The 25,502-nt window shown below is 35.3% G+C and overlaps 1 protein-coding gene and 1 long non-coding RNA gene across 25 annotated transcripts in view; one reads left to right on the top strand and one right to left on the bottom strand.

The window, feature by feature from the left end:
* The window catches only part of LOC551663 (disintegrin and metalloproteinase domain-containing protein 11), an 82,366-nt gene that overhangs the window by 6,495 nt on the left and 50,369 nt on the right, over positions 1-25,502 (bottom strand). For 9 of the 22 annotated variants that reach the window (XM_016913605.2, XM_016913604.2, XM_016913608.2 and 6 more), the window contains 19 exons: positions 19,646-19,794; positions 18,240-18,296; positions 18,071-18,150; positions 17,914-17,983; positions 17,598-17,744; positions 15,496-15,699; positions 14,758-14,832; positions 14,396-14,568; positions 14,151-14,320; positions 13,599-13,762; positions 11,888-12,055; positions 11,182-11,486; positions 10,054-10,167; positions 9,883-9,964; positions 9,566-9,661; positions 9,307-9,469; positions 6,347-6,485; positions 4,262-4,417; positions 2,245-2,316 (listed from right to left, as the gene is read on the bottom strand). In XM_016913605.2, coding sequence (XP_016769094.2) covers positions 2,245-2,316; positions 4,262-4,417; positions 6,347-6,485; positions 9,307-9,469; positions 9,566-9,661; positions 9,883-9,964; positions 10,054-10,167; positions 11,182-11,486; positions 11,888-12,055; positions 13,599-13,762; positions 14,151-14,320; positions 14,396-14,568; positions 14,758-14,832; positions 15,496-15,699; positions 17,598-17,744; positions 17,914-17,983; positions 18,071-18,150; positions 18,240-18,296; positions 19,646-19,794 — 2,584 coding nt within the window. Of the gene's footprint in view, positions 1-2,244; positions 2,317-4,261; positions 4,418-6,346; positions 6,486-7,809; positions 7,913-9,306; positions 9,470-9,565; positions 9,662-9,882; positions 9,965-10,053; positions 10,168-11,181; positions 11,487-11,887; positions 12,056-13,598; positions 13,763-14,150; positions 14,321-14,395; positions 14,569-14,757; positions 14,833-15,495; positions 15,700-17,597; positions 17,745-17,913; positions 17,984-18,070; positions 18,151-18,239; positions 18,297-19,645; positions 19,795-22,164; positions 22,296-25,502 lie in introns of those variants that run through there. The other 13 variants (XM_006564657.3, XM_006564659.3, XM_026442518.1 and 10 more) reach the window with 12 other exon arrangements.
* LOC102654385 lies at positions 6-3,378 on the top strand. 3 transcript variants are annotated; one of them, XR_003305246.1, is made up of 4 exons: positions 6-1,947; positions 2,027-2,622; positions 3,138-3,189; positions 3,260-3,378. It is a non-coding gene; the product is annotated as an uncharacterized LOC102654385 (long non-coding RNA). The 3 variants fall into 3 exon arrangements; XR_003305245.1 differs by lacking the exon at positions 3,260-3,378 and having other exon boundaries at positions 2,027-2,213; XR_001703999.2 differs by lacking the exons at positions 3,138-3,189; positions 3,260-3,378 and having other exon boundaries at positions 2,027-3,113.

The raw sequence follows: 25,502 nt of genomic DNA, 5'->3' as shown, positions 1-25,502 counted from the left end.
TGAAAATTTCAATGTAAAACAAAATTTGATCAAATCATCACGATAAATTCAATTCGATTCAATTCATAGGCGAAACGTTCACAGGTATCCCTTTTTCCTTACTTATCGACCGAGACATATCGTCAATCTCTTATCGCGATACACCACCTTTGAACGTTAAGCCTTTGCCATAATCGATCATATTACGTTTTGTCTTTGTAAAAATATCCATTTTTTTTTTTCCTTCTCGTGAAAGACTCTCTTTAAACCGGTACAGTCTCGTAATTATAATCACGTTCGTGCCTCATTTCCAATCGAAATTATCAATTAAAACGTGACACGAACGCGAACACGACAATACTTCGTATCTTTTCCTTTGACTCTGGTTAAACGCGGAGAATTTTGATAAGATGCACACGCGTTTTTTTTTTTTTTTTTCCGCTAATAAATTCGTCCGCTTTAAAGATCGCGATGTTACAATTTCATCGTGATTCATCGAATCGAAGCATGCTCGATCGTTGAGTGTATATAACTGGCAAGTGAATATATTGGAATTCTATGTTTGATCCTTTGCTTGCAAAATACGTGATAGTATTTCTCTTTTCTTTTCTTTCTTTCTTTTTTTTTTTTTTCTTTTCTTTCGAAACAATTAAACAGCTGCAATCGGGGTTTTCTACGGATGCGTGTGCTGTAAGTAGCATACGAGGCATGCTTGATAAATCTTTCATTATATCGTTTAAAAAAAGTGATATAATACGTATTCGTTCTAAACCATGATCATCCGATGATTGGTGCGGCGCATTCGAAAGGAGAAACATGCAGTGCCAAGGTGAGAAGATGTGGCGTGTAATATATTTTATGCATGCAATTTAATTTCTTCTACTTGAACTATAGCGTGCGTGTCGAAATGATAGAGTACGATGAATCAGATTTGCTGAAATCAGAAGCGTGTTGCAGCGTGTGGGCGTATGCGATGTACGCGCGTGAAAATTAATAATCATGTCCGACTTTCGATTAGACTTTTGCAAGTATAAACAAGATCTGAAAAAATATAAAATTTAACTTGCGGAAAATGAATTGGTCCGATAGTTCCTACGTTGAACGGGTGGGTGAACGTATATATGGGGTTTTAAAATTGTGCGAGATTATTTTGTGATTCGGAAATATTTGAACTTCGGAATGGATCGGAATAATTCGGGAGAAATCGGATTTTCGTAAAATATTTGAGACGTAAGCACGAATTGAGTTCGGCAATAATCGGGTATGATCGGCTCGAGAGTCCGAAATCCAATTAATAAGGCGCTTAGCCGATCACGAACGATTATTGCCGAAGAGATCCGAAAGTATACGAGCACATATCGAGATTTTTCCCGATCTCGTCCGAATTTTTCCGATCCGTTCCGAATCTATTACAAATGTCGTTTGAATGAAAAGATGCCCACCCTGTTGTAAAAAAAAAAATTTGGGCCAAATGCATCGTGCCGTTATGCAATATTATGCGATTATCTTGAACATTTTCATTTTTTTCAACTGAAAATATCCATAGAAGAAGGGAGAACGAAAAAAATATTTAGCGACAAACGAAAGGATTATTCCTTCATCGTCTCTTTGTGTTTGCTTTTATAAACAATTGTACAAAATGTATCGCTACTGCTGCATTCCTAAAAATCAGTGCAGTTACACAATGTTCACAAATTGACTTTTACGTAGGTAAAAATGTGTCTTATCACAAATGTATATTTGCACGCATGTGTACATAATGTGTAATGTGTAATTGTAAATTTGTCGCTGCACGGGAGAACAAGATATCCGAACGAAGCGAAACGCTCGTAACTGATAATCTTTCTTCCATGCTGATGCGACAACATTCGTGACTGATTCCACGAGCGGAGAGCATCTCCGATCGCTTCGACAAAGTGTGAAAACAAGGCAGGGCAGCTTGATAACTTTTCCAAATTTATTCTCGAGGTAACAATTTCAAGTTTTTTTCATTTTCCAATACGCGCAATATTTGAATAATCACAACGTTGCAACGTTCTTCTTACAGCCAATCGACTTTTCGATCGATATTTCGCTATGAGTGCAACGTTTAATATTTTAAACCAATCGAGAGTATATTGGGACGCATGCGCTATCCGCATCGAATAGGAACTTTTTCGAATAGGATTGGCTGGCCTGCCCCGCTTGGAACTGTTGTTGTGTTCAAGTCTTGAGATCATCGATCAACTATAATGGTGACATAACGGCGAGACACATGAGACTTACTTGACTCTTGGCCCGTCTGCGGTGGCGACGTTATTCGGGGGTCGAAACACCACGCGCTGGGTCTCGCCGCGGCTAGAAATATACTAATATAGGCATGCCGCGGGTATTTCACCACGAGTTTAACCCCTTGTGGTCGGATTCGACGCGACCAAATTTTCAAACGAGCGTACTCCTCGTTTCGTTTTGATACAACTTTTAGAAGAGAAACTTTAATAGTAAATAAAAATAGGATTACGAGTCTCGTATTAGATTATATATAATATTGTACGAATTATAATAGGCATAAGTTTAAGAGGAAAGACAAGGAAGAAAGATATAATTGATTGACTTCTCAAAAATTATCCACGACCGCAAAGGGTTAACCTTTCAACCGATGACGTGAGTGATTAATATTTTAGATATTTGAAAAATCTATATTGTCATTTGTTTAATTATCCTTTTATTATATAATTTCTCTGACTTTTCCTTAATATTCATCAATATATATTTGACATATATATCAATAGAAAATAAAAACAGTTGTTCCCATCTTTGTTTCTTCAAAGATGATAAACTAATTCTTGTCTATCTTCTTTACTATTGAAGTATAAGATTGAGAAAAGAATATCCATCCTTAATCCTTTCACGTCACTGGTCGAAAGTTAAAGGTGTCTAGCAAACGCGCAGTGGACGGTGTCGGTATTTCTCGGATTCTCTTATCTCGTCGACGAGTCTTCCTCTCCTTTTCTCTCGAATAATAATACGACACGAATAATAAAAATATATAGAGAAAGAATCGCTCGAGTATTTCTGTTCGATGAACAATTTTCAAAAATTTTGTTACATTTATATAATTATATAATTTTGTTAATTAAATTATATTATTATAATTTTGTATAATTTTTTTTTTCCAGGAAAAAGATCGAACGACGAGAGAAGATGGCTCGCATATCGTAATTAAATTCGGTGAGTCAGGATGAAACGAAACTCTATTCGAAATTGTACGACTATTATTATTATTCTTCTTTTTTTCCAGATAAAAAAAAAATCGATATTCCAGAGTTTTTACTTGCGAATACAATTCTAAAATATTTCGTTTCACCCTAAACAGTCGTCGTCGAATTTGATTTTGAAAAATTTTCTTCCACTATATATATATATATATATATATATATATATATATATATATATATAGTTAGAAAGCAACGCGGGCTGAAATTCCGAATTCGAATAATGAATAAATCTTGTCGATGTCGAATGAATGCCGTGTGACATGGATACGTGTGACGCAAACATTAAATGGAAAACCAATGTATAAAGTATAGAAGCGGAGATGTGTCTTTGGCGATCGTTGATGGATCCTTTTTTTTTTTTTTTTCTTTTCTTTTCTTTTTTCAACACTAATTGCAGGGGTCTTCCCTAGATTATCTTTCAAAAAAAGCGTATTCCTTTCAACATATATAACTCCTCCTATATATATAATTTTTCATAAACTTTCACTCAAGTGTCAGCTTATTTCAGGATCATTTCTCGAACCTCGTTTCTCGTTTCTCTAAAAAAAAAATATATTCTCAAAAAAAAAAAAGAAAAAAATCACAATTTTCACACAAACGTGATCCCTTAAGAATAAACAATAATTTCAATAATTTCGATAAATCTTTTTCTTTATTTTTTTCCAATTACGTTCGAAAAATCAATCTCAACAATTAAGAGAAACCAAGAAACAGGTTTTTGCAGCTTGCATTCCAATTTGATTCCAATTTTTCTTCTTTTTTTTTTTTCGTTCGAAAGATCGAAAAATCGCTATAATAGATCAGATCGAAATCTAATTTCGCGGCGAATCTAATCAATCCGCGTGTCTAATTAACGGATGGGTATTGGGAGAGGGGAGGAATTGTTGGCTCGAAAAAAAAAAAATATATATATGTATATATGTATATAAAACAGTGTCTAGCCTGATCTGTTGTTTACTTGGAGGGCGGAGAGGACGGAGAAAGGGAGGGGGAGGGGAGAGGAGGAACGAAACGATCGGTCGTACCTGCAATTGGGCATACTGCTGAACGTGAGGATCTTGTTGTTCACGTTGTCCAGTACTGCGTGTCCCGGATGATGATTACCGGATACGCCGCTGTAACCCCTCTGCGGCGGTTTCTTCACGTACGGTTGGTCGTACTTCTGGACGGTGCTCTTCCTTCTGCGAGAAATTCGCCGATTACGTGGATGCGTGGCGGGGGGGAGGGGAGGTCAACCGCGCGGTGAAAAAAGAGAGAACGCGGCGGTGAAAAAAAAAAAAAAAAGAAGAAATCGATCGAGGAAAAAGCGCATGCTAAAATAATGTAAAAATAAGATCTACGAGCGAGGGGCGAGTGGGGGGAGGGACCTTCGAGCGAATTTTCCATTTATTTCGCTCGTACTAAGTTCCTTCCGTTGCTAAACTGTGTACATATAATGATAATTGATTGATCTATTTCTCAAAATTGATCTAGAAATTTTTCGAACGAGAAGGAATTTTTGTAAGTCGACTCCCTTCGAAAAGATATAATAATAATAGTAATAATAATAATAATAATAATAGCAATAATAATAATAATAATAATAATCGTGTGAAATAATTGCGTGCTTCACAAGAGATAGTCTGTGGTAATTAAATACGTGCGTCGGGCTTAAACGTATATACGCATAAATGTATTCGTTAATTTTTTCGTTCGTGAAAAATTGAAGAATTGAACAGTTGAATAGAATGGGCAGAAATGAAAATATTAATTAAAGCGCGTGTAATTTTTTGTTGTCGATAATTAAAATTAATTATTAAAATTCTGAGAAAAATATAGCCATATAACACACACGCGCGCGTACGCATGCGCATAGTTCAATTTTTCGAATAGAAAGATATACGTTTAATCCGGACATTTTTACGTTTGAGGTTATAACGAAGAAGTGATTGGCTAGCGAAGCGGGCGCGTCTACGGGAGAGAGAGAGGGGGAGGGGAGAGTCCTCTTTTAAAAGGGAGCGCATGCGTAAGAACAAAAGACAGATAACCAGTCGAATGGTATACCCGCAGCTGGTCTTAGAGCCACTCGTGTGAGATCGTCCTCCGCTGCAGTACCCATCAACTCAAATACTCAAAAATCAAACGACAAAGAGACGTAGAGACGGGCAAAAAAGGTGCCTTGAAGAATCGTGAAGCTTGACGCGCGTGCGTTCCATGGGGGTGAAAAGAGTACAATCTTTATTTTTTCTTTTTTTTTTTTAGATTTAGATTGGACAGAATTGGATAGATAGTTGAAAATTGTCTAATCATTCTCAACGGGATTATCAAACGCGATCACCCTGCTGTAACGCGGGTGCAACCTTTAACCGATACCAACACGGTTCAGATGGGAAATTTTTCTTTGGCAAATTCTATCTTTTCTTTTTTTTTTTTTATCGTTTCTCGTTAAAAAAGAAAATAAAAAAATGTATATTGGACCGTTCTAATTAATCGATATCAGTTAACGGTTACGATACACAAAAAGCTTTGAATCATTTGCAGACGAGTAATACACGTCGAGTGTGCCAATTTTTTGCGAAAGCGATTCAAATGAACCTGATGATGGTTCGCAGCGGCAATCGCTTAAGCTTATACAGCGTAATCGTGGCAACGATCAGGTGAATACATACATTTTCGAGCGAGCGTATTTAGAATAGAGACAATCGCGTGAAGAACACGTTTGAAACGCGTTATCTGTTCGTTGCGACGAGTTTGAATTTTCGCGTGGTCGCATAAGCTGGAGATATTGCGACTTATTGCTGCGCGGATAATGCAGAGAGCGCTTTATCGGTAGGACAAAGAGATACACAAAAAGAGAAATAGAGAGATAGAAAAATTATTTAAAAAAAAAAAAAAAAAAAAGAAAAAAAGTAGAGAAAATACGAAAAGAACAATATATAAGCGTAAAAGAGAAATAGACAGTAATAGTACGGATTCTAAAAGATATACATGTAAATATATATGTACGACGTATGTAGATCGTAAAAAAAAAAAAAAATAATAAAAAACACATACATATATATGTGCATATATATACATATATATATACGCATACAAAAGAATTTTCTACGTGTATGTTTCTGCACACTAACCTGAGACAGAGGGAGTAGTTTTTATGTACTACGACTGACCTGTAGCAGAGAGCCATCAGAGCAAATACTATGAAAACACCCCCTACCACCGACATGAGCACACCAACTAAAAATACAGTGTTAGAGCCGTGGTAGTTCTCTGTGACGATCAAACGTTGGTTGGTTAGTTACATCGTTAGTTATCGCAGTTTTTTGGGTTCGTCACGTGTCAAAGAAATACGTCGGGATACGAGAGATCCGATGATGATGATGATAATAATAATAATAATAATAATAATAATAATAATAACGACAAAAATCAAGAATCAAGATAATCAAGAACGAGTATACCATTGTTCACGCAGATGCGAGTATATACGGATGGTATATTTTGGTATCCGAGCGTCCCACAGCATGCAGACAGACAGAGATGGCAGTGACAGACAGAAACAGACAAGAAACAAAGAAGCCAGAATCAGCACATATACATAATACATATAGACGTAGTTTGTTATACAAGTACACACCATTGATCGTATCGACGCGATATCCGGATACTTTCGACTCATCACGCCAAAAATATATATCTTATACATATATATATCGATACAATGGGTGTGAATAATTTTTTTCACTCTATGTGACAACCAATTTTCCCTATTCTCTTCGCTTCGATCGAGTCTTCGATTATCGACGTTAAAAAAAGAGAGGTTAGATATTCTCGTCGTGTTTAACGAGTCGAAAGACCCTTTGCCAACTACTTTTCTCGTATTGACATCGACGAAGACACGAATCGGGGATTCGACGCGATCAAATCGATCCGTTATAGGTTATGTTATCCGTTATATGTTTTAGGCTATATTATTCTTCAACACAACGATTCTTTCAATCGGAGATCGACGATCCGTAGGGGACGACGTTCGTTTCTTCGCTAATCAGCCTTATTCATGCTTTTATAGGGCATACAAGCAGCTGGCACATTGGCGTTGTAGTGGATCGTGTATGAGATGTCGCACTCTAAGGGACGAAAATTAATTATATCTCATTTTATTTCCTCAACGGTATAGACACTGTATATTGTATATCGCCATCTTTCGTCCCTTGGTATGCGAGATCATCGAGTGGAAATGTGAGATCCCTCGCTCGTGCAGCATAGTCACGATCTCATCGTGATCATTCAAACGCACTATGCGAGCACGAGCACATTCAGAGCAACACCATCGAAGAGAAACAGTACGATAATATATATATATATATATGTATATATGTATATATAAATATATATAATATGTATATCATTTATATATGTATATACATATATGAGTAAAACACATCGATTAAGTAAGGCTAAGATGAGTCAATATTATATGAGAGCAATTTGATGGCCGCGTGCGATGCCTCATCATCCAGCTAGCCACGAATTACTTGACAATGACAGGCGTTGGTCGAACCCACTCAAGAATTTTATTTTTTTGCTACTGTACCTGTAGCAAACAGCCATTAGTGCAAAACAAATGAAGACTCCTTTGACCACACCCACCAGGATTAATACCATCGTCCCGGTGCTAAGAGTGTTGTTAGTTGTTTCTGAAACGACCATTACATTTTGTAATCTACCAGTGTGCCAACATCGGTGGATGTTGGATCTCGGTAAAATGGAGATCCTCTTCCGTTTTATCTATCTTTTCTAAGGCAACGCTACGCACAATTTATTCTCCCGTGAAAATTACATAAACGTTGCGAGGAGGATCTGCGATCATTCCTGAGAAGAGATTCGCTTCTATGGATAAAATACGTAGCCCTATGAAAAATTATATTTCAACACCGTTCCTGAAACGCAACGAGGCCAAGGTTATGCAGATCGGAATTTTTCTTTTTTTTGTCTCCATAGATTTTTAATTGTACATCAAAGTAGTACTCAATAATTGCTAATTCTTGATGACATGTTTGACAATTGTCTTTATTTCTTAATTTCTATAAATTATAGCAGAAGGAAGATTATACTTTTACAAGACAAAACATTTAATATTTCTTTTTCCTTCCAATGTCCAATTTTTCATTGATCTTTTAGGACAACAGACAAAATAATTGATTTTCTATTACAAATTCACCACAATAATTCTAACAATACCGTTCTGCATAAACTTAGTCGAAGAAAGGAGATCAAAAATTATGCAAGTGAGCTGGATTACAATATCTATTGTGTGTAGTAATACACAATTTTCCTTGAATTCGATTCAATTGGAGTGTATATACAGCGAACAATTAGTAATCCATTTCACTGAAGGAAAAATAGCCTCGAAGAATATCCAATGAAGTGGTCCATCGATAAGGGGTCTTGCTAAAAATCGCCGTGTGAGAAACGTTGGTTAAACTCGTTGGCTGAGCAAATTTTTACCTGCAACGTTCTTCCCCCTCTCTCTTCCTCGAGAGAGAGAGAGAGGAGTTTCGGTGGACAATCAAAAGTGGATAAGTGTAATCGAGTAAGCTTATCTACCCCGTATATTCTGTATATGTACGCATATACATGTATACGTGTCGAATTTTTATGTGCACAGCTGATGGTATGGCCCCAAATAATCAATGGCGGGATTAGGGACGAGTCTTCGTCTTATCGTGAATTGAACGCATATCCAGACGATCGAAAAATGTGAAAGATCTCTTTTTTTCTTTTTTTGGATCATTAGGCACGGTAGAATTTTTGAACATCTTCTCGAACAATTCTAATCCATTTCTTTTTGGAGAGAAAGTTTGTCGATCTCAAATATTCACCGTACCCATTAATCACTTGCTTATTCGTTTATTCTTATTCTACGATGTTTCTTTCTTTCCTTTTTTAGATTATAAATTAGAGTTAAGAAAGAAATTAATAAGAAATTGAAGCTAAAAATTGCAATTAAAAAAATCTCGCCTCAATTTCTCATCCTTATATAAAATCGACCTAACGATTTCTAACGATTATTTGCATAATCGCAACTTACCGTAGGGGGTCTCTTTTTTCACTAATTTAGTATCTGTACCATTTTTACCGGCCGCTTCGGTGCTAGATGTTATCGGCGGACGAGTCGGGATATCCTGCTCTATGGAGCAATCTGGTCCACTCCATCCAAGGTTGCAATAACAATTGTTCAAATTCGTGCACACCTTTGCGAGGAAGAAGTACAAATTTATTTACAAATTCATCTTCGCTTTTTTACGGTGAACAAATTAAAACGTCAAAAATTAAAATGTCAAACTTACTCCATTTCCCGAGCACTCGTGATTGTTGTGATTGCTAGGACACCGTTCGTTGCCTATGAGCGGATAAAGGCTCATGCACGTTTGGTTCACGCAAATCTGAAACAAACAGGAGTTAAGCAACGTGTCACAATGTGCAATAACTTACAAGCTTTCACTCGTTTTCACAGTGTTAACATGTAGATCGAAAGCAAACAGCTTTTGTTTCCTTTCGCGCCATTCTATCTCTTCATCGTGATTTTGCATAATCCGATTAATAACAAGGATGATTACCATAGAATAGCGTTATTAACAAGTTTAATAGAAAAGTTCGACCTTACCAAGTTGTCCCCGCAGGATGTTCCATCGCGAACCAATCCCATGCCTGGCATTTCGGATCCTTCCACCTTTCCAGTCGTGGATCTTTGATGAAAAGTGTAAATGTTATTTAGAATTTACTCGAAGGGTAAAGAAGAGAGAAATGAAGATAATGTAAAGCGAAACTTGCTTACTTGCATTCGTATTCCTCGCCTTTTATCGAAATTATAGTTCTAGAGTGATCTATCCCCGCTACCGTTGGCAGTTTTCTACCTTGTTGACACTGTAACGATCCGCAACGAACGTTCCTAGGGAAATTATACGAACGCTTTATAATTTTTTTAGGTTATGTATCACTGTTTTATATTCAAAATCTAAGGAATGATTTTTCGAGCGAAGATAGAACGAAAATTAAAAATAAGATAATTTTTAGTTTCATTGTTGAAAAGTTTGGTTTTATGAAAATTATTGAAAATTAATCGTATCGTGAATGAAAGATGCGAATCGACGTTGTTCGATTTTCAAAAGATGGAAAGATATGAATCTACGTTTCTTGATTCCCAAGCGTTAGGGACAAAAAACTTGAATTTACGTCTTTTGATTTCCAACCGTTGGGGAAATATAAAAGACATAAATCTTCGTGTTTCAATTTCCAAGCGTTGGAGACGAAAGACGTGGGTCTATATATTTCGATTTCCAAGCGCTGGGGACAAAGGGCGCGAATCTAGGTTTTTTGTTTCTAAACCGTTGGGGACAGAAGACGAAAGAATCTACGTCTTTTGATTTCCAAGCATTGAGGATGAAAGAATCTAGTTTTTTTTTCTTTCTCAACCGTTGGAGATGAAAGAATCTACGTCTTTTGATTTCCAAGACGCGAATCAATTCCTCTTTTGTTTGACAACTTTTGGGGACAGAAAATCTTTCAATTTCAAGCGTTGCAAAATCTTCCTTACAAGATGCTTACGTTCCACCGTCTTTTGTTTAACAATTCTTGGAGACAGAATCTACATGAAACATAGATTCTGTCAACCATTGAAGATACGAATTTTCCTCACAACGTTCCAACGTCTTTCGTTTAACAATTCTTAGAGAGCAGGAAAAATCTTTTGATTTCCAAGTATTAGGATCGTGAATCTATCCTTTCCAATCCATCTTTTGTTTGCCAAATTCTTGGTAACATCAGAAAACGTGGATCTGTCTCTTCCAAGCATGAAAAAAGAAGGGAAAAAATAAAAATTACAAAACTGTCGATCCACGATACGATTTTAATTAAATTAAAAAGTCAAAATTGAAAAGAAGCAAGTATCATTACTCTATCTTACTCTAGCTCGCATTTGATGTAATGACCGGAGGAGTCGGTGCCGCAGTGTCCGCTCAGCGATCCCTTCGAGTTGAATTGCTCGAAGCACTGTTGGTCCGCGGCAACGCCACCGTATCCCCATATCTGCTCGCATTGGAGATTCAACGCCGGGCAGACGCCGTTATAACAATACCCGTCGTTGTTGGAGCAAGGATTCCCGTTCTTCTTGTAGACGTCCGTCGGGCATTGGCCGGTCTCGCCGGTGCACACCTCCGGAAGATCGCATTCGTTGGTCGATTCCCGGCACACGACGCCACGCGCGAGCAGCTGCATAATTTTCAAAATCGCTCGAGATTAGATCCCAGCCGTGGCTCTCCGAACCAGTGATCCCGTAGTAGTGGTAGTAGTAGCGGGGAAGGGAGAAAGAGAAATCTTGATCTCCCTATCTATTTACCCTCCTCGAACCTCTACACACGAGCCTTCTGTCCGCTTCCATTTATCGACGCGTTTATTGTACTCGTGGCTATCGGGCACGTACATCTTTGGGCAGAGAGGGGGGGGGGGGAAGGGAGGAGGATGGAGGCGTGGAATGTTTGACGTGGAACGTATCCAAGATTGTTGGTCCATCCGATAGAAATTGGAAAATTGCGGAGCGAGAGAGGAGAAGGAGAGGGGAGGGGAGAGAAGGAGAGAGGGAGGAAGTGGAATGCAGGAGAGAAATATTTTACCTTACAATCGCTGCAGCAAGGACCGGTCGCGCATTGCGCTTCGGAGGTGAGTCTGCAGGTGATCGGATCGCAGCAGGGGTCGTACTCGTGACACTCCTCGATCGATCCGCAATCACATTGCTCTCCCTCGTCGATTACCCTGTTTCCGCAAGATCTCCTCACTTCGACCTGAAATAAGAATTTTCCTTAACAGGCTTTTCGTTTCGTTTCGCGATTCTGATCGAAGATTAATAGATCATCGATAGATCATCCATTGGCATAAAAAATATAGTTGAAAAAAAGAAATAGGGAATAATGAGAGTAATGTGAAAATGTGTTAAAGGTTTTCTTTACTTGGCAATATTTGCATGACACTTGGTAGATTGTTGATTCAATTTTTATATATATGATCAATGTCATACAAATATTATTTAAAGGCTCTTATTGATATAGTTAAAAAAAAGAAATAGGGAATAATAAAGAAAAATTATATAAAAATTTCTTTACTTGCAATATTTGCATGACATTTGATAGATTAATTCAAAGATTGAGTTTCTATATATATATAATCAATGTCATACAAATATTATTTAAAGACTCTTATTGATATAGTTAAAAAAAAGAAATAGGGAATAATAAAGTGAAAAATTATATAAAAATTTCTTTACTTGGCAATATTTACATGACATTTGGTAGATTGTTGATTCAAAGATTGAGTTTCTATATATATGTCATACAAATATTACTTAAAGGCTCTTATTGATATAGTTAAAAAAAAGAAATAGGGAATAATAAAGAAAAATTATATAAAAATTTCTTTACTTGCAATATCTGCATGACATTTAGTAGATTAATTCAAAGATTGAGTTTTTATATATATATGATCAATGTCATATAAATATTATTTAAAAGCTCTTATTGATATAGTTAAAAAAAAGAAATAGGGAATAATAAAGTGAAAAATTATATAAAAATTTCTTTACTTGGCAATATTTGCATGACACTTGGTAGATTCTTGATTCAAAGATTGAGTTTCTATATATATGTCATACAAATATTATTTAAAGGCTCTTATTGATATAGTTAAAAAAAAGATATAGGGAATAATAAAGAAAAATTATATAAAAATTTCTTTACTTGCAATATTTGCATGACATTTGGTAGATTAATTCAAAGATTGAATTTTTATATATATATGATCAATGTCATACAAATATTATTTAAAGGCTCTTATTGATATAGTTAAAAAAAAGAAATAGGGAATAATAAAGTGAAAAATTTTTTTACTTGGCAATATTTGCATGACACTTGGTAGATTGTTGATTTATGTCATACAAATATTACTTAAAGGCTCTTATTGATATAATTTCTTGTGAGATCTCTTAGTTAATTATTAACAATTGTTATATAAAAATGCTGGTGAGTAATTGAAGCTTATAATAATTCTTGAAGGTTTGTTTTGGCTTCTATGATCAAAAACTATTCTTCAAATATATTGATAGATGATAGAGATTTGAAACTAATCTCGTCATGGAATACATTTAAAATCTGGCTTGAGATGAAACGAGTCGAAGAATAAGAAAACTTTATATTTAAGACCATTAGAAATCGATAGGAAACACTTATTGAAACTTTCAAGCACCCTCGTGATTTATTGTCGTGCGCTCGTAAAATTTGGCTCGATGGGCTCGTTTCGTTTCAAACCGTAGATTTATTCCTTCAATCCTTTTACCTCGTTTGGTTTATTTAAAAGACAAAAGCCGTTTCCGCTTCTTAACACCTCTATGTAATCTGTTTTACTACATTCGGAAAACGTGTACGGCTGAACGTTCTCCAATCCAACGATCGATTGAGCCATGATGCATCCGTGCCATTCGCGGCAGATACATTCGCTCCCTAGAGAAAATCAGATTTTAATGAAAAAAACGTGTCTTAAAATATGAATTTTTCATTCACGAATTAATCGTTCTGACAAATAGATCAGAAAGAATCAGATATAAATAAATTCTTATGAATAAATTGCAAAATGTTTATGCGAAATTAAATTTAAAAAAAAATGAAATTTAAATAAAGATTCGTTTCATTTAAGCATTATAATGAAAATTGAAACATTTTGTGTGTTACATTTTGTATAAATATCTAAACATTTATATATAAGAGTGGTTACAGATAGAATGTTTTCTTCAAATATTCTGTTGAATTCAGATACTACTGAATTTCAGACTTATTGGTCAGAACGTTAATTAATTAAAGAAAGTATATATTTGCAAGAGTAGAAACTAACTTCCATCGTCATGGCTCATTCCTATATTGTGGCCGATCATATGAGCCATAGTACCGGCTAAAAGATGAGGCTCGTATGTATTCAAATCGACGCTGATTCCTACGGATTTTTGTTTGCAGATAGTTGAAGGTATGGCAACCCCTGATTCTCCACCGGCGAACGTTTCACCCCTGTGTGCGATTCGAATTTCAATCTCGAGTCAGTCTCAGAATAGATTAGATGAAATTCACTCGACGAATACTTACGTGAGTAATTGAGTGGTATCACGAGGAACACGGAACATCGTTCGCATCATGTAATCGTTTAAATTGAGCAAAGCGAGATCGATATCCATGCCCGTCGCGATTTCCGCCTGGTTTATGCCCTGCCAGGTTTCGATGTATATGACGGAGACTCTAGTATTTAACGTGCGGAAATACTGTGAAAAAGAAAATTGAAATTAATTGAAATCGCGATTATTATTGTTATAAAGGTAAAGATTGAACGAAAAAAATCGAAACTTTTTTACTATTTCCTAAATTTTTCATCGAAACGTCGGAAAAATATACGTTGAAAATTATAAAATGTAATTGTCGCTTCATCTTGATTTCTAACCTATTACACTCACCATATCCGCGATATTAGCGACTTGGATGGCATCGTGAACAACCTCCGCTCTGGTGCTACCGTTCCTCTTCTCGAACTAAAAAATCAGGAAAAGAGAATATTTTTGCGAGGCTCGTAAAGGATAGTAAGATGTCTAGCGATCGATTTTACGTTTTTATTTACGACAATTGATATCGTTAAAGTCAATAGTATCGATTCGTTTTATGTTTCCGACATTCGATAACTATTATTGTTGAATTACGCGAGCACGTCGGGAAGGATGAAGTGAATTTAGAGCCAGTTCTTCGAAACTTGCTTCAATGACGTCGTCGTGCTTTCCTTTAACGATTACAACCGTAATTGGCACTCTCTTAACTCTCGTTGCTTTTGAGGACACGTTTCGCGCGCTTTGCCGGCCAATAACCATCGAAAGTGATCGAATAAAGTACTATATAATAGTGGAAATATTACAAGCGTTCGATATTTTAAAATTACTTACTCGGGATAAATCGGAAAAATTCGGATGGAATCGCGACACTCATCTTAAAAACTCCAATATAAATCGGTTCGAATTTTCTTTAGTCGATCATGCCCGATGATTGCCGAAGTCGATTGGGAATCTAATAGATTCGGGATCACGCCCGATCATGACCGAATTTCTCCGATCAGTCCCGAAGTTCTAGTTTCTAAATCACGTGACGATCGCGCATGATCCTTAAGATGTTAAACACAAAGAAGAAGTAGTATAAAGTTTCAATACCATAGCCTTATCGATAATGATGGCAGTTTCGATGTATTTGGTTGTTTCACGGACGTCTCTCTTGTATCGATCGGAAGTGGTCTCCGATAGCCCCAGAACATGCTTCTGCCGGCGGTTCTTTACACGCCACTCAAGATTTCCCGAGTTAGCGCAGCCTTTGTTAGCCTTTGTTCGAGCTTCAAATATAACGTGAGGATGTTTCTGCTAAAAGAGAGGTCTGCATATAGTTAACATTCTCCGAGCAGCCCGCCGCCCGCCTTTTAACGCCCGTTCCTCTATTCGATTATGGCTTATAACCAGTAGGGCCGCGAGCTTTTTGTTCCCGCATCTGCGCGAGGATCATGACCTACTATCGGCTTCGTCCAACTTTTTCTCGGTTAATTGTTACGTAGCGCCATTTGAAAGAATCCACCGAACCTTGCCGCGTCCCGAATCCGTCCGTCCATCCGACTGGATCCTCTTTCTCGATTCGCTTTACTTTCGAGTATTATTCATCGATGGAGGCAACCGCGTTGAGAGAGACACAGAGAGTTCACGAAATTCACCCGACAATTGAATTTTTTAGGAGGTGATGTTCCCGCATCCTGATTTTCTCGCGAGACGCGCACGACGAGAAATTGTATTTTTGCTTTTTTTTTTTCGCCACGTTGTTACTTCGAGATCCCTTCATGAATAATAATGAAGGCACAACTCGTGCATATAAGATCCCCCTTACTTAACTCGTGTCGGACGAGCATATATAGGTTGTCCCTGTCGTTTCATTCTTTACCTTGCGAAATTTTCGTATAAACGAAGCAATTCATTTTTTTTCGGATAGCTATTCTTTTTTTTTTTTTTTTTTTTTTACATCGAAATTTTTAATTTACAGAATGGACTGTCTCTATTTTTTCGTGAAACGACCAAAATTCTTTTTGATATAAGACTTTTTAAGATCTTATAATTTACTATAACAAATTTAATCATTATATCTATTTATCTAATCAATTTATAACTTTTTTTAATGCTATCGATTCTAAAGGATAGAACACAAAAGACATTATTCAAAAATTCGTCCAAACTTAATTATAAAATTATAAACACAACTTATTCTGTCTTCATCTAACCTTTAATTATCCATAAACAACTAATTAAGCTTCGATTTAATATTTTTGCGTATCAACCTTTGTATTTGTCTCGATCACGAACGAATTAAATTCCTCGCACAAAACAATTTAACCAATTCGCCCGACATCGTTAACGCCTATTCTATTTCTCGTCGTTCGAGAAAATCCGAGGCAGGAACTTAATGGAAAACTGTTGGAAATTCGTTGGAAATTAGCCCGTGGCCGATCGATCTCGCGGAAAACTTTCGAATTCATTTTCCTCGGATCGGCGTTAGATAAACGTAGAAACATGTGCGCGGAACAACGCAGAGACGGAATTTAGAGGGGCCAACCGATTACCCGTTTACGAGTCGAGCCGGGTTGATAGCGGCTTAACTCGATCCTCTCTCGCTTCGTCTGCTAACGAAACTGGATCGAATGGCCGGCCATGTTTGCCGTCCCCGAAACACACCGGCTGGATCCAGTCAACACACCTCTCTGTCCACATCTCTCTACGTCTATCGAACTTGGACAAATTTTACTTACATACTTCTTCTGTTTTTTTTTTTAATTTCAATTTTTGGAATTTTATTCCATTTTGAAAAAAATTTTAAACGATCGAAATTAAGGATAAAGTTACTTCGATAAAGTGAAGCTCGAATAATTTATTACTCGAATAATCGGAGATAAATGATCGAGCTTATGCGAACGAATAAATGTTATCCAAGCATTTTAATAAGTAATTTTGTTTGAAGTTGCTCGAAGTAACTTTATTCGAAATTTTTAACTAGTTTTGAACTTAGGATTAATTCCGATCTCAATGATTTTGAGATTAGAATTTATTACTTTTTCAATCGTTTTTTCTTTGATATCGAAAAGTTGGTTTAACGATTGTTTCGATAAAATAGCGAAAATAATTTCAACGAATATATGAAATATTATATGAGATTAATTTTTATATTACTTTTCGAGAAAAAATTTTCAATTTTCAAGTAATCTTTGAATAATTAATTAACTGACCGACAAATCGCCGCCGTAAAATGGATGAATGACAAATGTCTCGTTGCCTAAATGAATGACACCGCTGACACCGTTACACGTGTGAAAAGCAGCGCTAGCTCCTGGATAATCCCTCACGGTACCGTGATAGTAACAGTGCTCTATCTCCTGTAAACATTCAATCGGGAAATTCAGTCAGTTTCTTTTTGTTTATTCAATCGATGCGATGGAAAAATTTTCAAAGAAAAAAAAATACATCAATATTTATTAATTCAAATAAACATTCGATCATAATATAATAAATTTAAAGAGATAGACCGTGAAAAGTTTGTATCACCTGTTTAGAAGTTTGTTCCGCACCGACGGTTAAAAAGTCTTTTTGCACAAGATTCGGAGCTAAAAGTTGCCTGCAACAACGCGAAACGATACTCTTATCGTACTATTTATCGTTTCGTCTCGTGATGGGATTCGATTGGAGGAGTACACACACTTACGTATTTAATTCTAAATCTAGGCGAAATTTATGATTAAAGGCCTTGATCAAGAGGGACGTCCGATGAAAATGTCTCCCCGTCTGAAAATCAAAGAAAACTTGTCTCGTTAAACGTATCGAAAACTTGGTCTTGTGTTAATCGCTTCCTCACAAACTTCCGTAACACTTACTCTCATTCTGCCTTTAACATTCTGATATCCACCCTCTCCGTATCCTCTTTGAGGAAACTGAAAAGTGACAAAGTTTCGATGTTATAACGAAATAATGAAATATCGATTCTCGATAAAGTTTAGTAAAAAAAGAATCGATCAATAAAGAAATTCGATAGGCTTTCGAAAAGTTTCGAAAATAAAATATATCAATCTATATCTTTATGAAATGTCTATAAAAAAAAATTCGGTTTTTCGGATGGTTTTTTTAATCGTTGCAAAATTTCGTTATAAAAATGTATCGATATATCGATATATCGATTCGAAAAAAGAATGTTCGATAGGGCTTGTCAAAAGGTGATAAAATGTTATTAAATTTTATCGATTGTCGATAAAAAAAATTCGATAGGCTTTCAATCGTTGCAAAGTTTCTCCATTACAAAATATATCGATCGATATATCGATTCTATAAAGAATATTCGATAGGCCTTGTCAAAAGGTGACAAAATTTCAATGTTATAAATTTTATGGATAAAAAAAAAAAAAATTCGATAAGCTTTCAATCGTTGGAAAGTTTCTCTATTACAAAAATATATCGATCGATATATCGATTCTATATAAATAAAATTCGATAGGCTTTCGATTGTCAAAAAGTAACAAAGTTGATAACAAAACCTTCGAAATCGTCAAAAAGTTTCGATGTTGTAAAGTTTATCGATTATCGATAAAAAAAAAAAAATTCGATAAGCTTTCAATCGTTCGAAAGTTTCTCTATTACAAAAATATATCGATCGATATATCGATTCTATAAAGAAAATTCGATAGGCTTTCGATTGTCAAAAAGTAACAAAGTTGATAACAAAACCTTCGAAATCGTCAAAAAGTTTCGATGTTGTAAAGTTTATCGATTATCGATAAAAAAAAAAAAAATTCGATAAGCTTTCAATCGTTGGAAAGTTTCTCTATTACAAAAATATATCGATCGATATATCGATTCTATATAAAGAAAATTCGATAGGCTTTCGATTGTCAAAAAGTAACAAAGTTGATAACAAAATCTTCGAAATCGTCAAAAAGTTTCGATGTTGTAAAGTTTATCGATTATCGATAAAAAAAAAAAAATTCGATAAGCTTTCAATTGTTGGAAAGTTTCTTTATTACAAAAATATATCGATCGATATATCGATTCTATGAAGAAAATTCGATAGGCTTTCGATTGTCAAAAAGTAACAAAGTTGATAACAAAATCTTCGAAATCGTCAAAAAGTTTCGATGTTGTAAAGTTTATCGATTATCGATAAAAAAGAAAAAAATTCGATAGGCTTTCGATCGTGAGAAAGTAACAAAGTTTCGACATCATAAAATATATCAATTTTCGATAGACTTTCGATCGTTCGATATCTCGTTCGGAGGAAAAGTTTAATTACCTTGGATACGCTCACTTCTCTTGTGGATATCCCCATTTTCTCGTGATGCCGTAACTGTACTGGATAGATGATCTGATAGTAATGGGCCCCGATATTTTGTACTAGCTCTTGGTTTTGTCGATATTCTTGTAGTAATCGTTCGGCCTCACCTGGAATCAATTTATTCCCTCCAGTTTCAATCGAACATCCCAGTTCAATTCTTTTTAATTTTTATCTCCGTCTTGGCTCATTGTCGTCTGTGTTTCGTCTGTGTTTTAGTAAGAAAAAATTAAGATGATAAATACGATGAAAGCGATATGACGTTTTGAAATCATTTATAATTAAATTAAACGCTATATATTTCTCGAAAAAAAAATAAACAAAGAATTACATAAAGAAAGATATATTCTTGATTGATTTCGATGATTTTTATATAAAGGACAAGATATCAACAAAAAATAATTATATACATACAAACGAAATTTTATGTAAAAGCAATTTTTTTCTAAATAAAATAATAACACGTCGATATAGCATAATCTCATTTTCCATAATATTTAAAAATCATTGAAATCGGTGATCCGAGTTTTTTTCTAATATAATTATTCAAAGAATTATATTTTTTAGTTATTTCCGTAAAAAATAAAATCTTCCGATTATTCGTTCTTTCCGATTCTATATAATTATAAAAATACTTTCATCTCCTATTAAATTTAATTTTTTTTCCAAAAAATCCTTACGACTTGACCCAATTACTCACAAGCCCCCTACGCGAGAAATCCAACAAACGCGAGTCTCTCGATCTTTAAAAAAAAAAAAAAAAAAATTCTCTCTTTGAAAATCGTTTAGCATGCAACATGCCTGTCTTTGCACGAAGTGAATAAGCGAGATTCCATCGCGAGTTAACCCTCGTCGAAATCGAGAACCGGGCGTAATTAGCGGTGTCTGATTAAACCGAGCGTGTTCTCCTTCGTTCTCTCTTTTCACCGTGTCGTAAACTGTTGCGCGGCAGTGCTATACGAATGAGTCGAGATAATCAGTGGAGGGCCTCCTCGAAGCATGTAGTATCTAGTTTACCCTCTTATCGACTGTCCGGGGCTTTGCCCGATTTAACCCGACCCATTCAAAATGAAGTGTATGGATAATTACTTGTCACGCTTCCCCCCTCCCCCCCCTTTCCCCCACCCTTTTGAACACGTAGACGTCGTTCTAATGAATTATTACGCGCGCTGTCGCGCGATTACCGACAGAGCAACTAATTACCATGCCACTCGAATCGAGGGGAACTCGATTGCACCTATTGGATTTTTTTCTTTTTTTTTTTTCATTCAAACCATTAGAATTATTCGACGATCGTCTACCTTTTCGCAGTCATTGTTGTACGATGGATTGATGGTAAATGGCGATCCTTCTTTCGTTTTGTTCTCAATCGCGAAATATTTTGGTATACGTAGTGTATGGCAGGTGGCGCGTGTATAAAAATGGCGGAACTTGGAATCCTGCAAATATTTGTTTACGATCGTTGCGTATAAGAAAATCATTATTTGTTTCGATTCATTGTGATATTCGTATACACGATTGGCTTGTTTTCAATGTGCGGGTCATTGACTGATCATTTCGTGGAAAAATTCAAAAATATCGAAGAGGGAAATATTTTTTTTATCTAAAGTGCCGGAATGTCGAGTTTGCAAAACGGATGTTTTATTGTTTAATGTGTAATATATATATATATATATATATTTGTATAACGTGCGAATTAGACGCTTCGGTTCAGGCTTTACAGATAAGCATGTATATCGTTCGTGCTACAGGTGGAAGCGATATAGAAAGGTTCAGAAGTCAATCAGTGAAAGTTTTCATTTTCTGAAATTGATTTTTTCACGTAACTCAAAAATTTCTAATATTTTAAATTTAATTGACGTCTAATTAAGCAACTGTTTGGTCTCATTTTTAAAATGCGTGACTGACACTGATTGATTTGTGAAGTTCATAGTCGATGGAAGCGATATAGTGAAATCGTAAAATCGATTAGACGTTTAAAATTTATATATTCGAGGACAAGTATCCTTCGAGTTATATCAATTAACATTTTAATTTATAATTTTACTTATATCCATAATATAGTAATTCCGAAAGTCTAATTCTGAACAATCTTAAAATATTTCTTCTTCACATATTTCGATTGTGAATCTTAACGGTTCGATCAATTTTACGATCTCGCGTATGTACGAATACGTTTGAATATTTTCATCGCGTCTATTCAGCCAGACTTTGTCCAACGAAAAAGAACATCTTCGAAATCGAATATCTCGAATCAAGAATGACTCGAAGTTTCAAAAAATTTTTAATTTTCGTTATTTAACAGGTTCAAATACACATAAGTTTTAATTAGCAAATATCAAACTAAATTAAATTAAGGGTCGAACCATTGGATCATTAGAATTAGTGCGATAAATCGATATTTACGAATTACACGTATGATACACGTGACATAGAATGTAAGCGTTGTGAAAATATCGTCGCGTTTAAACGAAACTTACGACCTGAATGAACGCCGTCCGAGAAGAGGAGATAACTGTGGCGATAACAGTTATGCTAATCTTGACTGGTTGACCCGTAAAGCCGCGTAATGTTCCTTGCAAATGCAGCCCCAGGAAAAGCCCCATTGTCTCTGATAAAATTCAATTAAACTTATTATATGAATATGGATGCGAAACCACCCACCCTGCTTATTTTCCATTTCGAATACATACCGTAAAATTGGGAACACTGGTAATGGATAATATTGACGTAAATGTGGAGATTACATTTAAAATTGTGAATTGACAAGTAGATTTTAGTTGAGATGTAGAAATATTATTATTCTTGATATAAAATGTTGGAAGTTATTATTAAATTTGTTTGAATAATAACACAACAGTAAGAAATATGCCAGATATTTATAATAACGAAATAAGTATGTGGAATGAAACGTTCTTTAGGATAAAAATACATTTAAGAGAAATTATTCTCAATTTTCAAAAATAATTCCAAATAATGAAAATGTTAAACGTATCTTAATCTAAATTCGAAATAAATTTTATGTAACTTCGATACGAAAAAATAGAAAAATATTATAAATTAGAACTAAAAATTATACTGAGATTAAAATATAAGAAAAAATTACAAAAATGATATACATCGAATTTTCTTTCGAACGTTTCAACCTTTTTATATCGTCACGTTTACTAATTTTATATTAAAATTTTTATAATTATTTATCAATAATTTGTATGTTTTAGTTGAAAAAAATTTATCTATTTCAAGATAAATGTCCGAATTACTAACTATGGACGGTATAAAATCTCGTTGTAAACGAGAGGTTATGTACAGTTTTCCACTGTAAAGTTCGATTAAAGGTGGGTTAAAGACGAGATAGGTGCTGTATTTTTTTCCAGAACCGGTATTTACGAGCATGAATCCTCCGCACAATTTTCGATCTCTATTTATCTGCGGTTTTCAAGAGGAAATCGAAGGAACCGTACGTATATATTTTGAGAGTGCAAACTGTCAAACATAGTTCTACAAAAATACCTAAGTCCTTATACCCAATCTCTCTACGTCTAAGTTTCGTTCGTTAAATCCCTCTTACTCTCGAACTTACTTCGACAAGACGAAACCTCTATAACTCGGGATTTTACCTCCCTCCCCTTTTTAACTTTGATATCCGAGTTACCGTGGTTCAATCGTATAATTATTAAAATTTATCGATTATTGTTAAAACTATATAATTCCTGTGCTCATAAATTGTCGATAATTTTAAGAATCCTAGTAAAAAATTTTTGAACGCCTATTTTGAATTTTTATGAAAAATTGTAAAAAAAAAAAAATCTAGTGACAAATTGTCTATTCTATTCATTTTTCATTTTATTACACCGTCAAAGTAAGAGATAGAAAGAAGTAAAAAATTAGAAATAAAAAAATAGAAATAATAGATAGAAAGTTTAAGTTAGGGATAAAAGTATACATAAATGAACGTATATTCTGAATAGATATTTTCCCTATGGTCGAAAAGTTTCCTAGCGAAAGCAGGCTGGTCGTGTATTTAAGGTAGTTTCGTTCTATTTTATTTATTTATTTTTTTTTTTTTAACGAACGGTTGCCAGAAAGTTTGAAGGGGTTGACGAATCGGACGATAGTCGCGACAAAGCCAAGGGAGCGGATTCGTAAATTGAATTTCCAGAAATGGTCCGTTCAGCTGAGATTACCGACCGATTAAGTTGGCTACGTTCATGGGTTTGTCGAGTGTCACGTTGACAGGTCGTTTATTGTGTCGGTTTCCCTAGAAATTTCGTGTGTAACAGTTACTTGTATAGTTCGTGTATAACATTTTCGTATTGTCGATTTAGCGATATAATTGGTGCAAAAATAAACTGAAAATTGACCACTTATGTAATTTGTATGATATAATTTACGATATAAAATAGAATAAAATGAAAATTTTTAATACAGAGTTTAATGAATTTCGTGATCTATATTTCGAAAAATATTATGATAAACTTAAATATATAATCTGATTTTATTTTTTTTTAGTTTCGATTTCAATTAATTACATGACATATCATAACATTCGAAAGTTTTAAAAAAATATAATTTTTCACGAGAGATAACCTTCTCATACCGTAAAAAAGGTTAAGTGATTTAGGTTAAGTTTCGTTATTTCTATCAATTCACCAAGAAACATTGAAACAATTCTCCTCCAACAATTTACAACTAACAGTATTACCAATCTAACCAATTTATAAGTTACAAAATTTTCTCTCACAAATTAATAATTTTACATTGAACAAGACTCGTAATTTCCCAAATATAATATACCTTTGAAATTAAATTTATCATCACATTTAAAACAATTTACTTACTTTTATAAAAATACCACCAGTAATAATTATTACTCTGTTCGTGCAAAATCGTCCCTAGAGAGAGGTTCAATCCCCAGAAAACTATATAAATACCGTTCCAAGATCCCGGTGAGCCGGTGTCCGTGCGTCAATTTACTCGATGCCGTAATTTAAAGTCCTCGTCGTGTCCTGGCGTCTAGTGCAGAGAGGGCGCTGTACTCAGAGGCACGAATTGCGGTTAATTCGAACGACATGACAGGTTATTACATGCCGGTTGTGCGCCGGTGACGAAATTCACGGTGGATTTACTTTTCGACCTGGAACATCTGACTATCTATACTCGGTCAGATACACGTGTAATTAAACACTAGTATGAATATTAATTTCCCTCCCTGTGGTGTGTGCGCGCGCGTCACGCTTTGTAATTCATATCTCGATATTTTTTTTTTCCCCACCTGAAACGTTCTAGATGGAAGCACTGGTGAAACGAAAGGAAACGCGTCGCCTCGTTAAACTTCGAAAGAAATCCGCGCGGAAATACAAACGGGATACGGAATTCTCCTCTTCTCGATTCCCGAGATTTAAGAGATTTTCACGGTTGCATGATCGGGGAACGATTTATATACCTCTCGGTCGCGGCCATTTTATACTTCGATGCATTGTCCCCTCGTCTAAAATTTAACCCAATTTAAGTTTCGTGTTCCCAGCCAATCACCGCTGTTGACTTAACAATAAACCATTCCACGCGTCCGGAGAAACTGGATGTAACCGCAGATCGAGTTTCCACGGGAAGTGCTGCAATGCGGTCTACCCCCGCTGTTCCTTTGCGTACATTTCATCTGTGATTCGAAGGAAATCTGTGCGTTCATTGTTCCCGGTTCCCGCTTCTTCGATACGAACTTTCTATTGGACGAGTTTTTTTTTTCTTTTTTTTTTTTTTTACAAAGATTCGTCGTGAAATCTGATTTCGCAAAAAGTCGAATCGAAATTTTTGAAAT

This window comes from Apis mellifera, linkage group LG8 (assembly GCF_003254395.2).
Source record: "Apis mellifera strain DH4 linkage group LG8, Amel_HAv3.1, whole genome shotgun sequence".
Lineage (NCBI taxonomy): Eukaryota > Metazoa > Arthropoda > Insecta > Hymenoptera > Apidae > Apis > Apis mellifera.
This window is presented reverse-complemented; position numbering and strand designations above follow the sequence as displayed.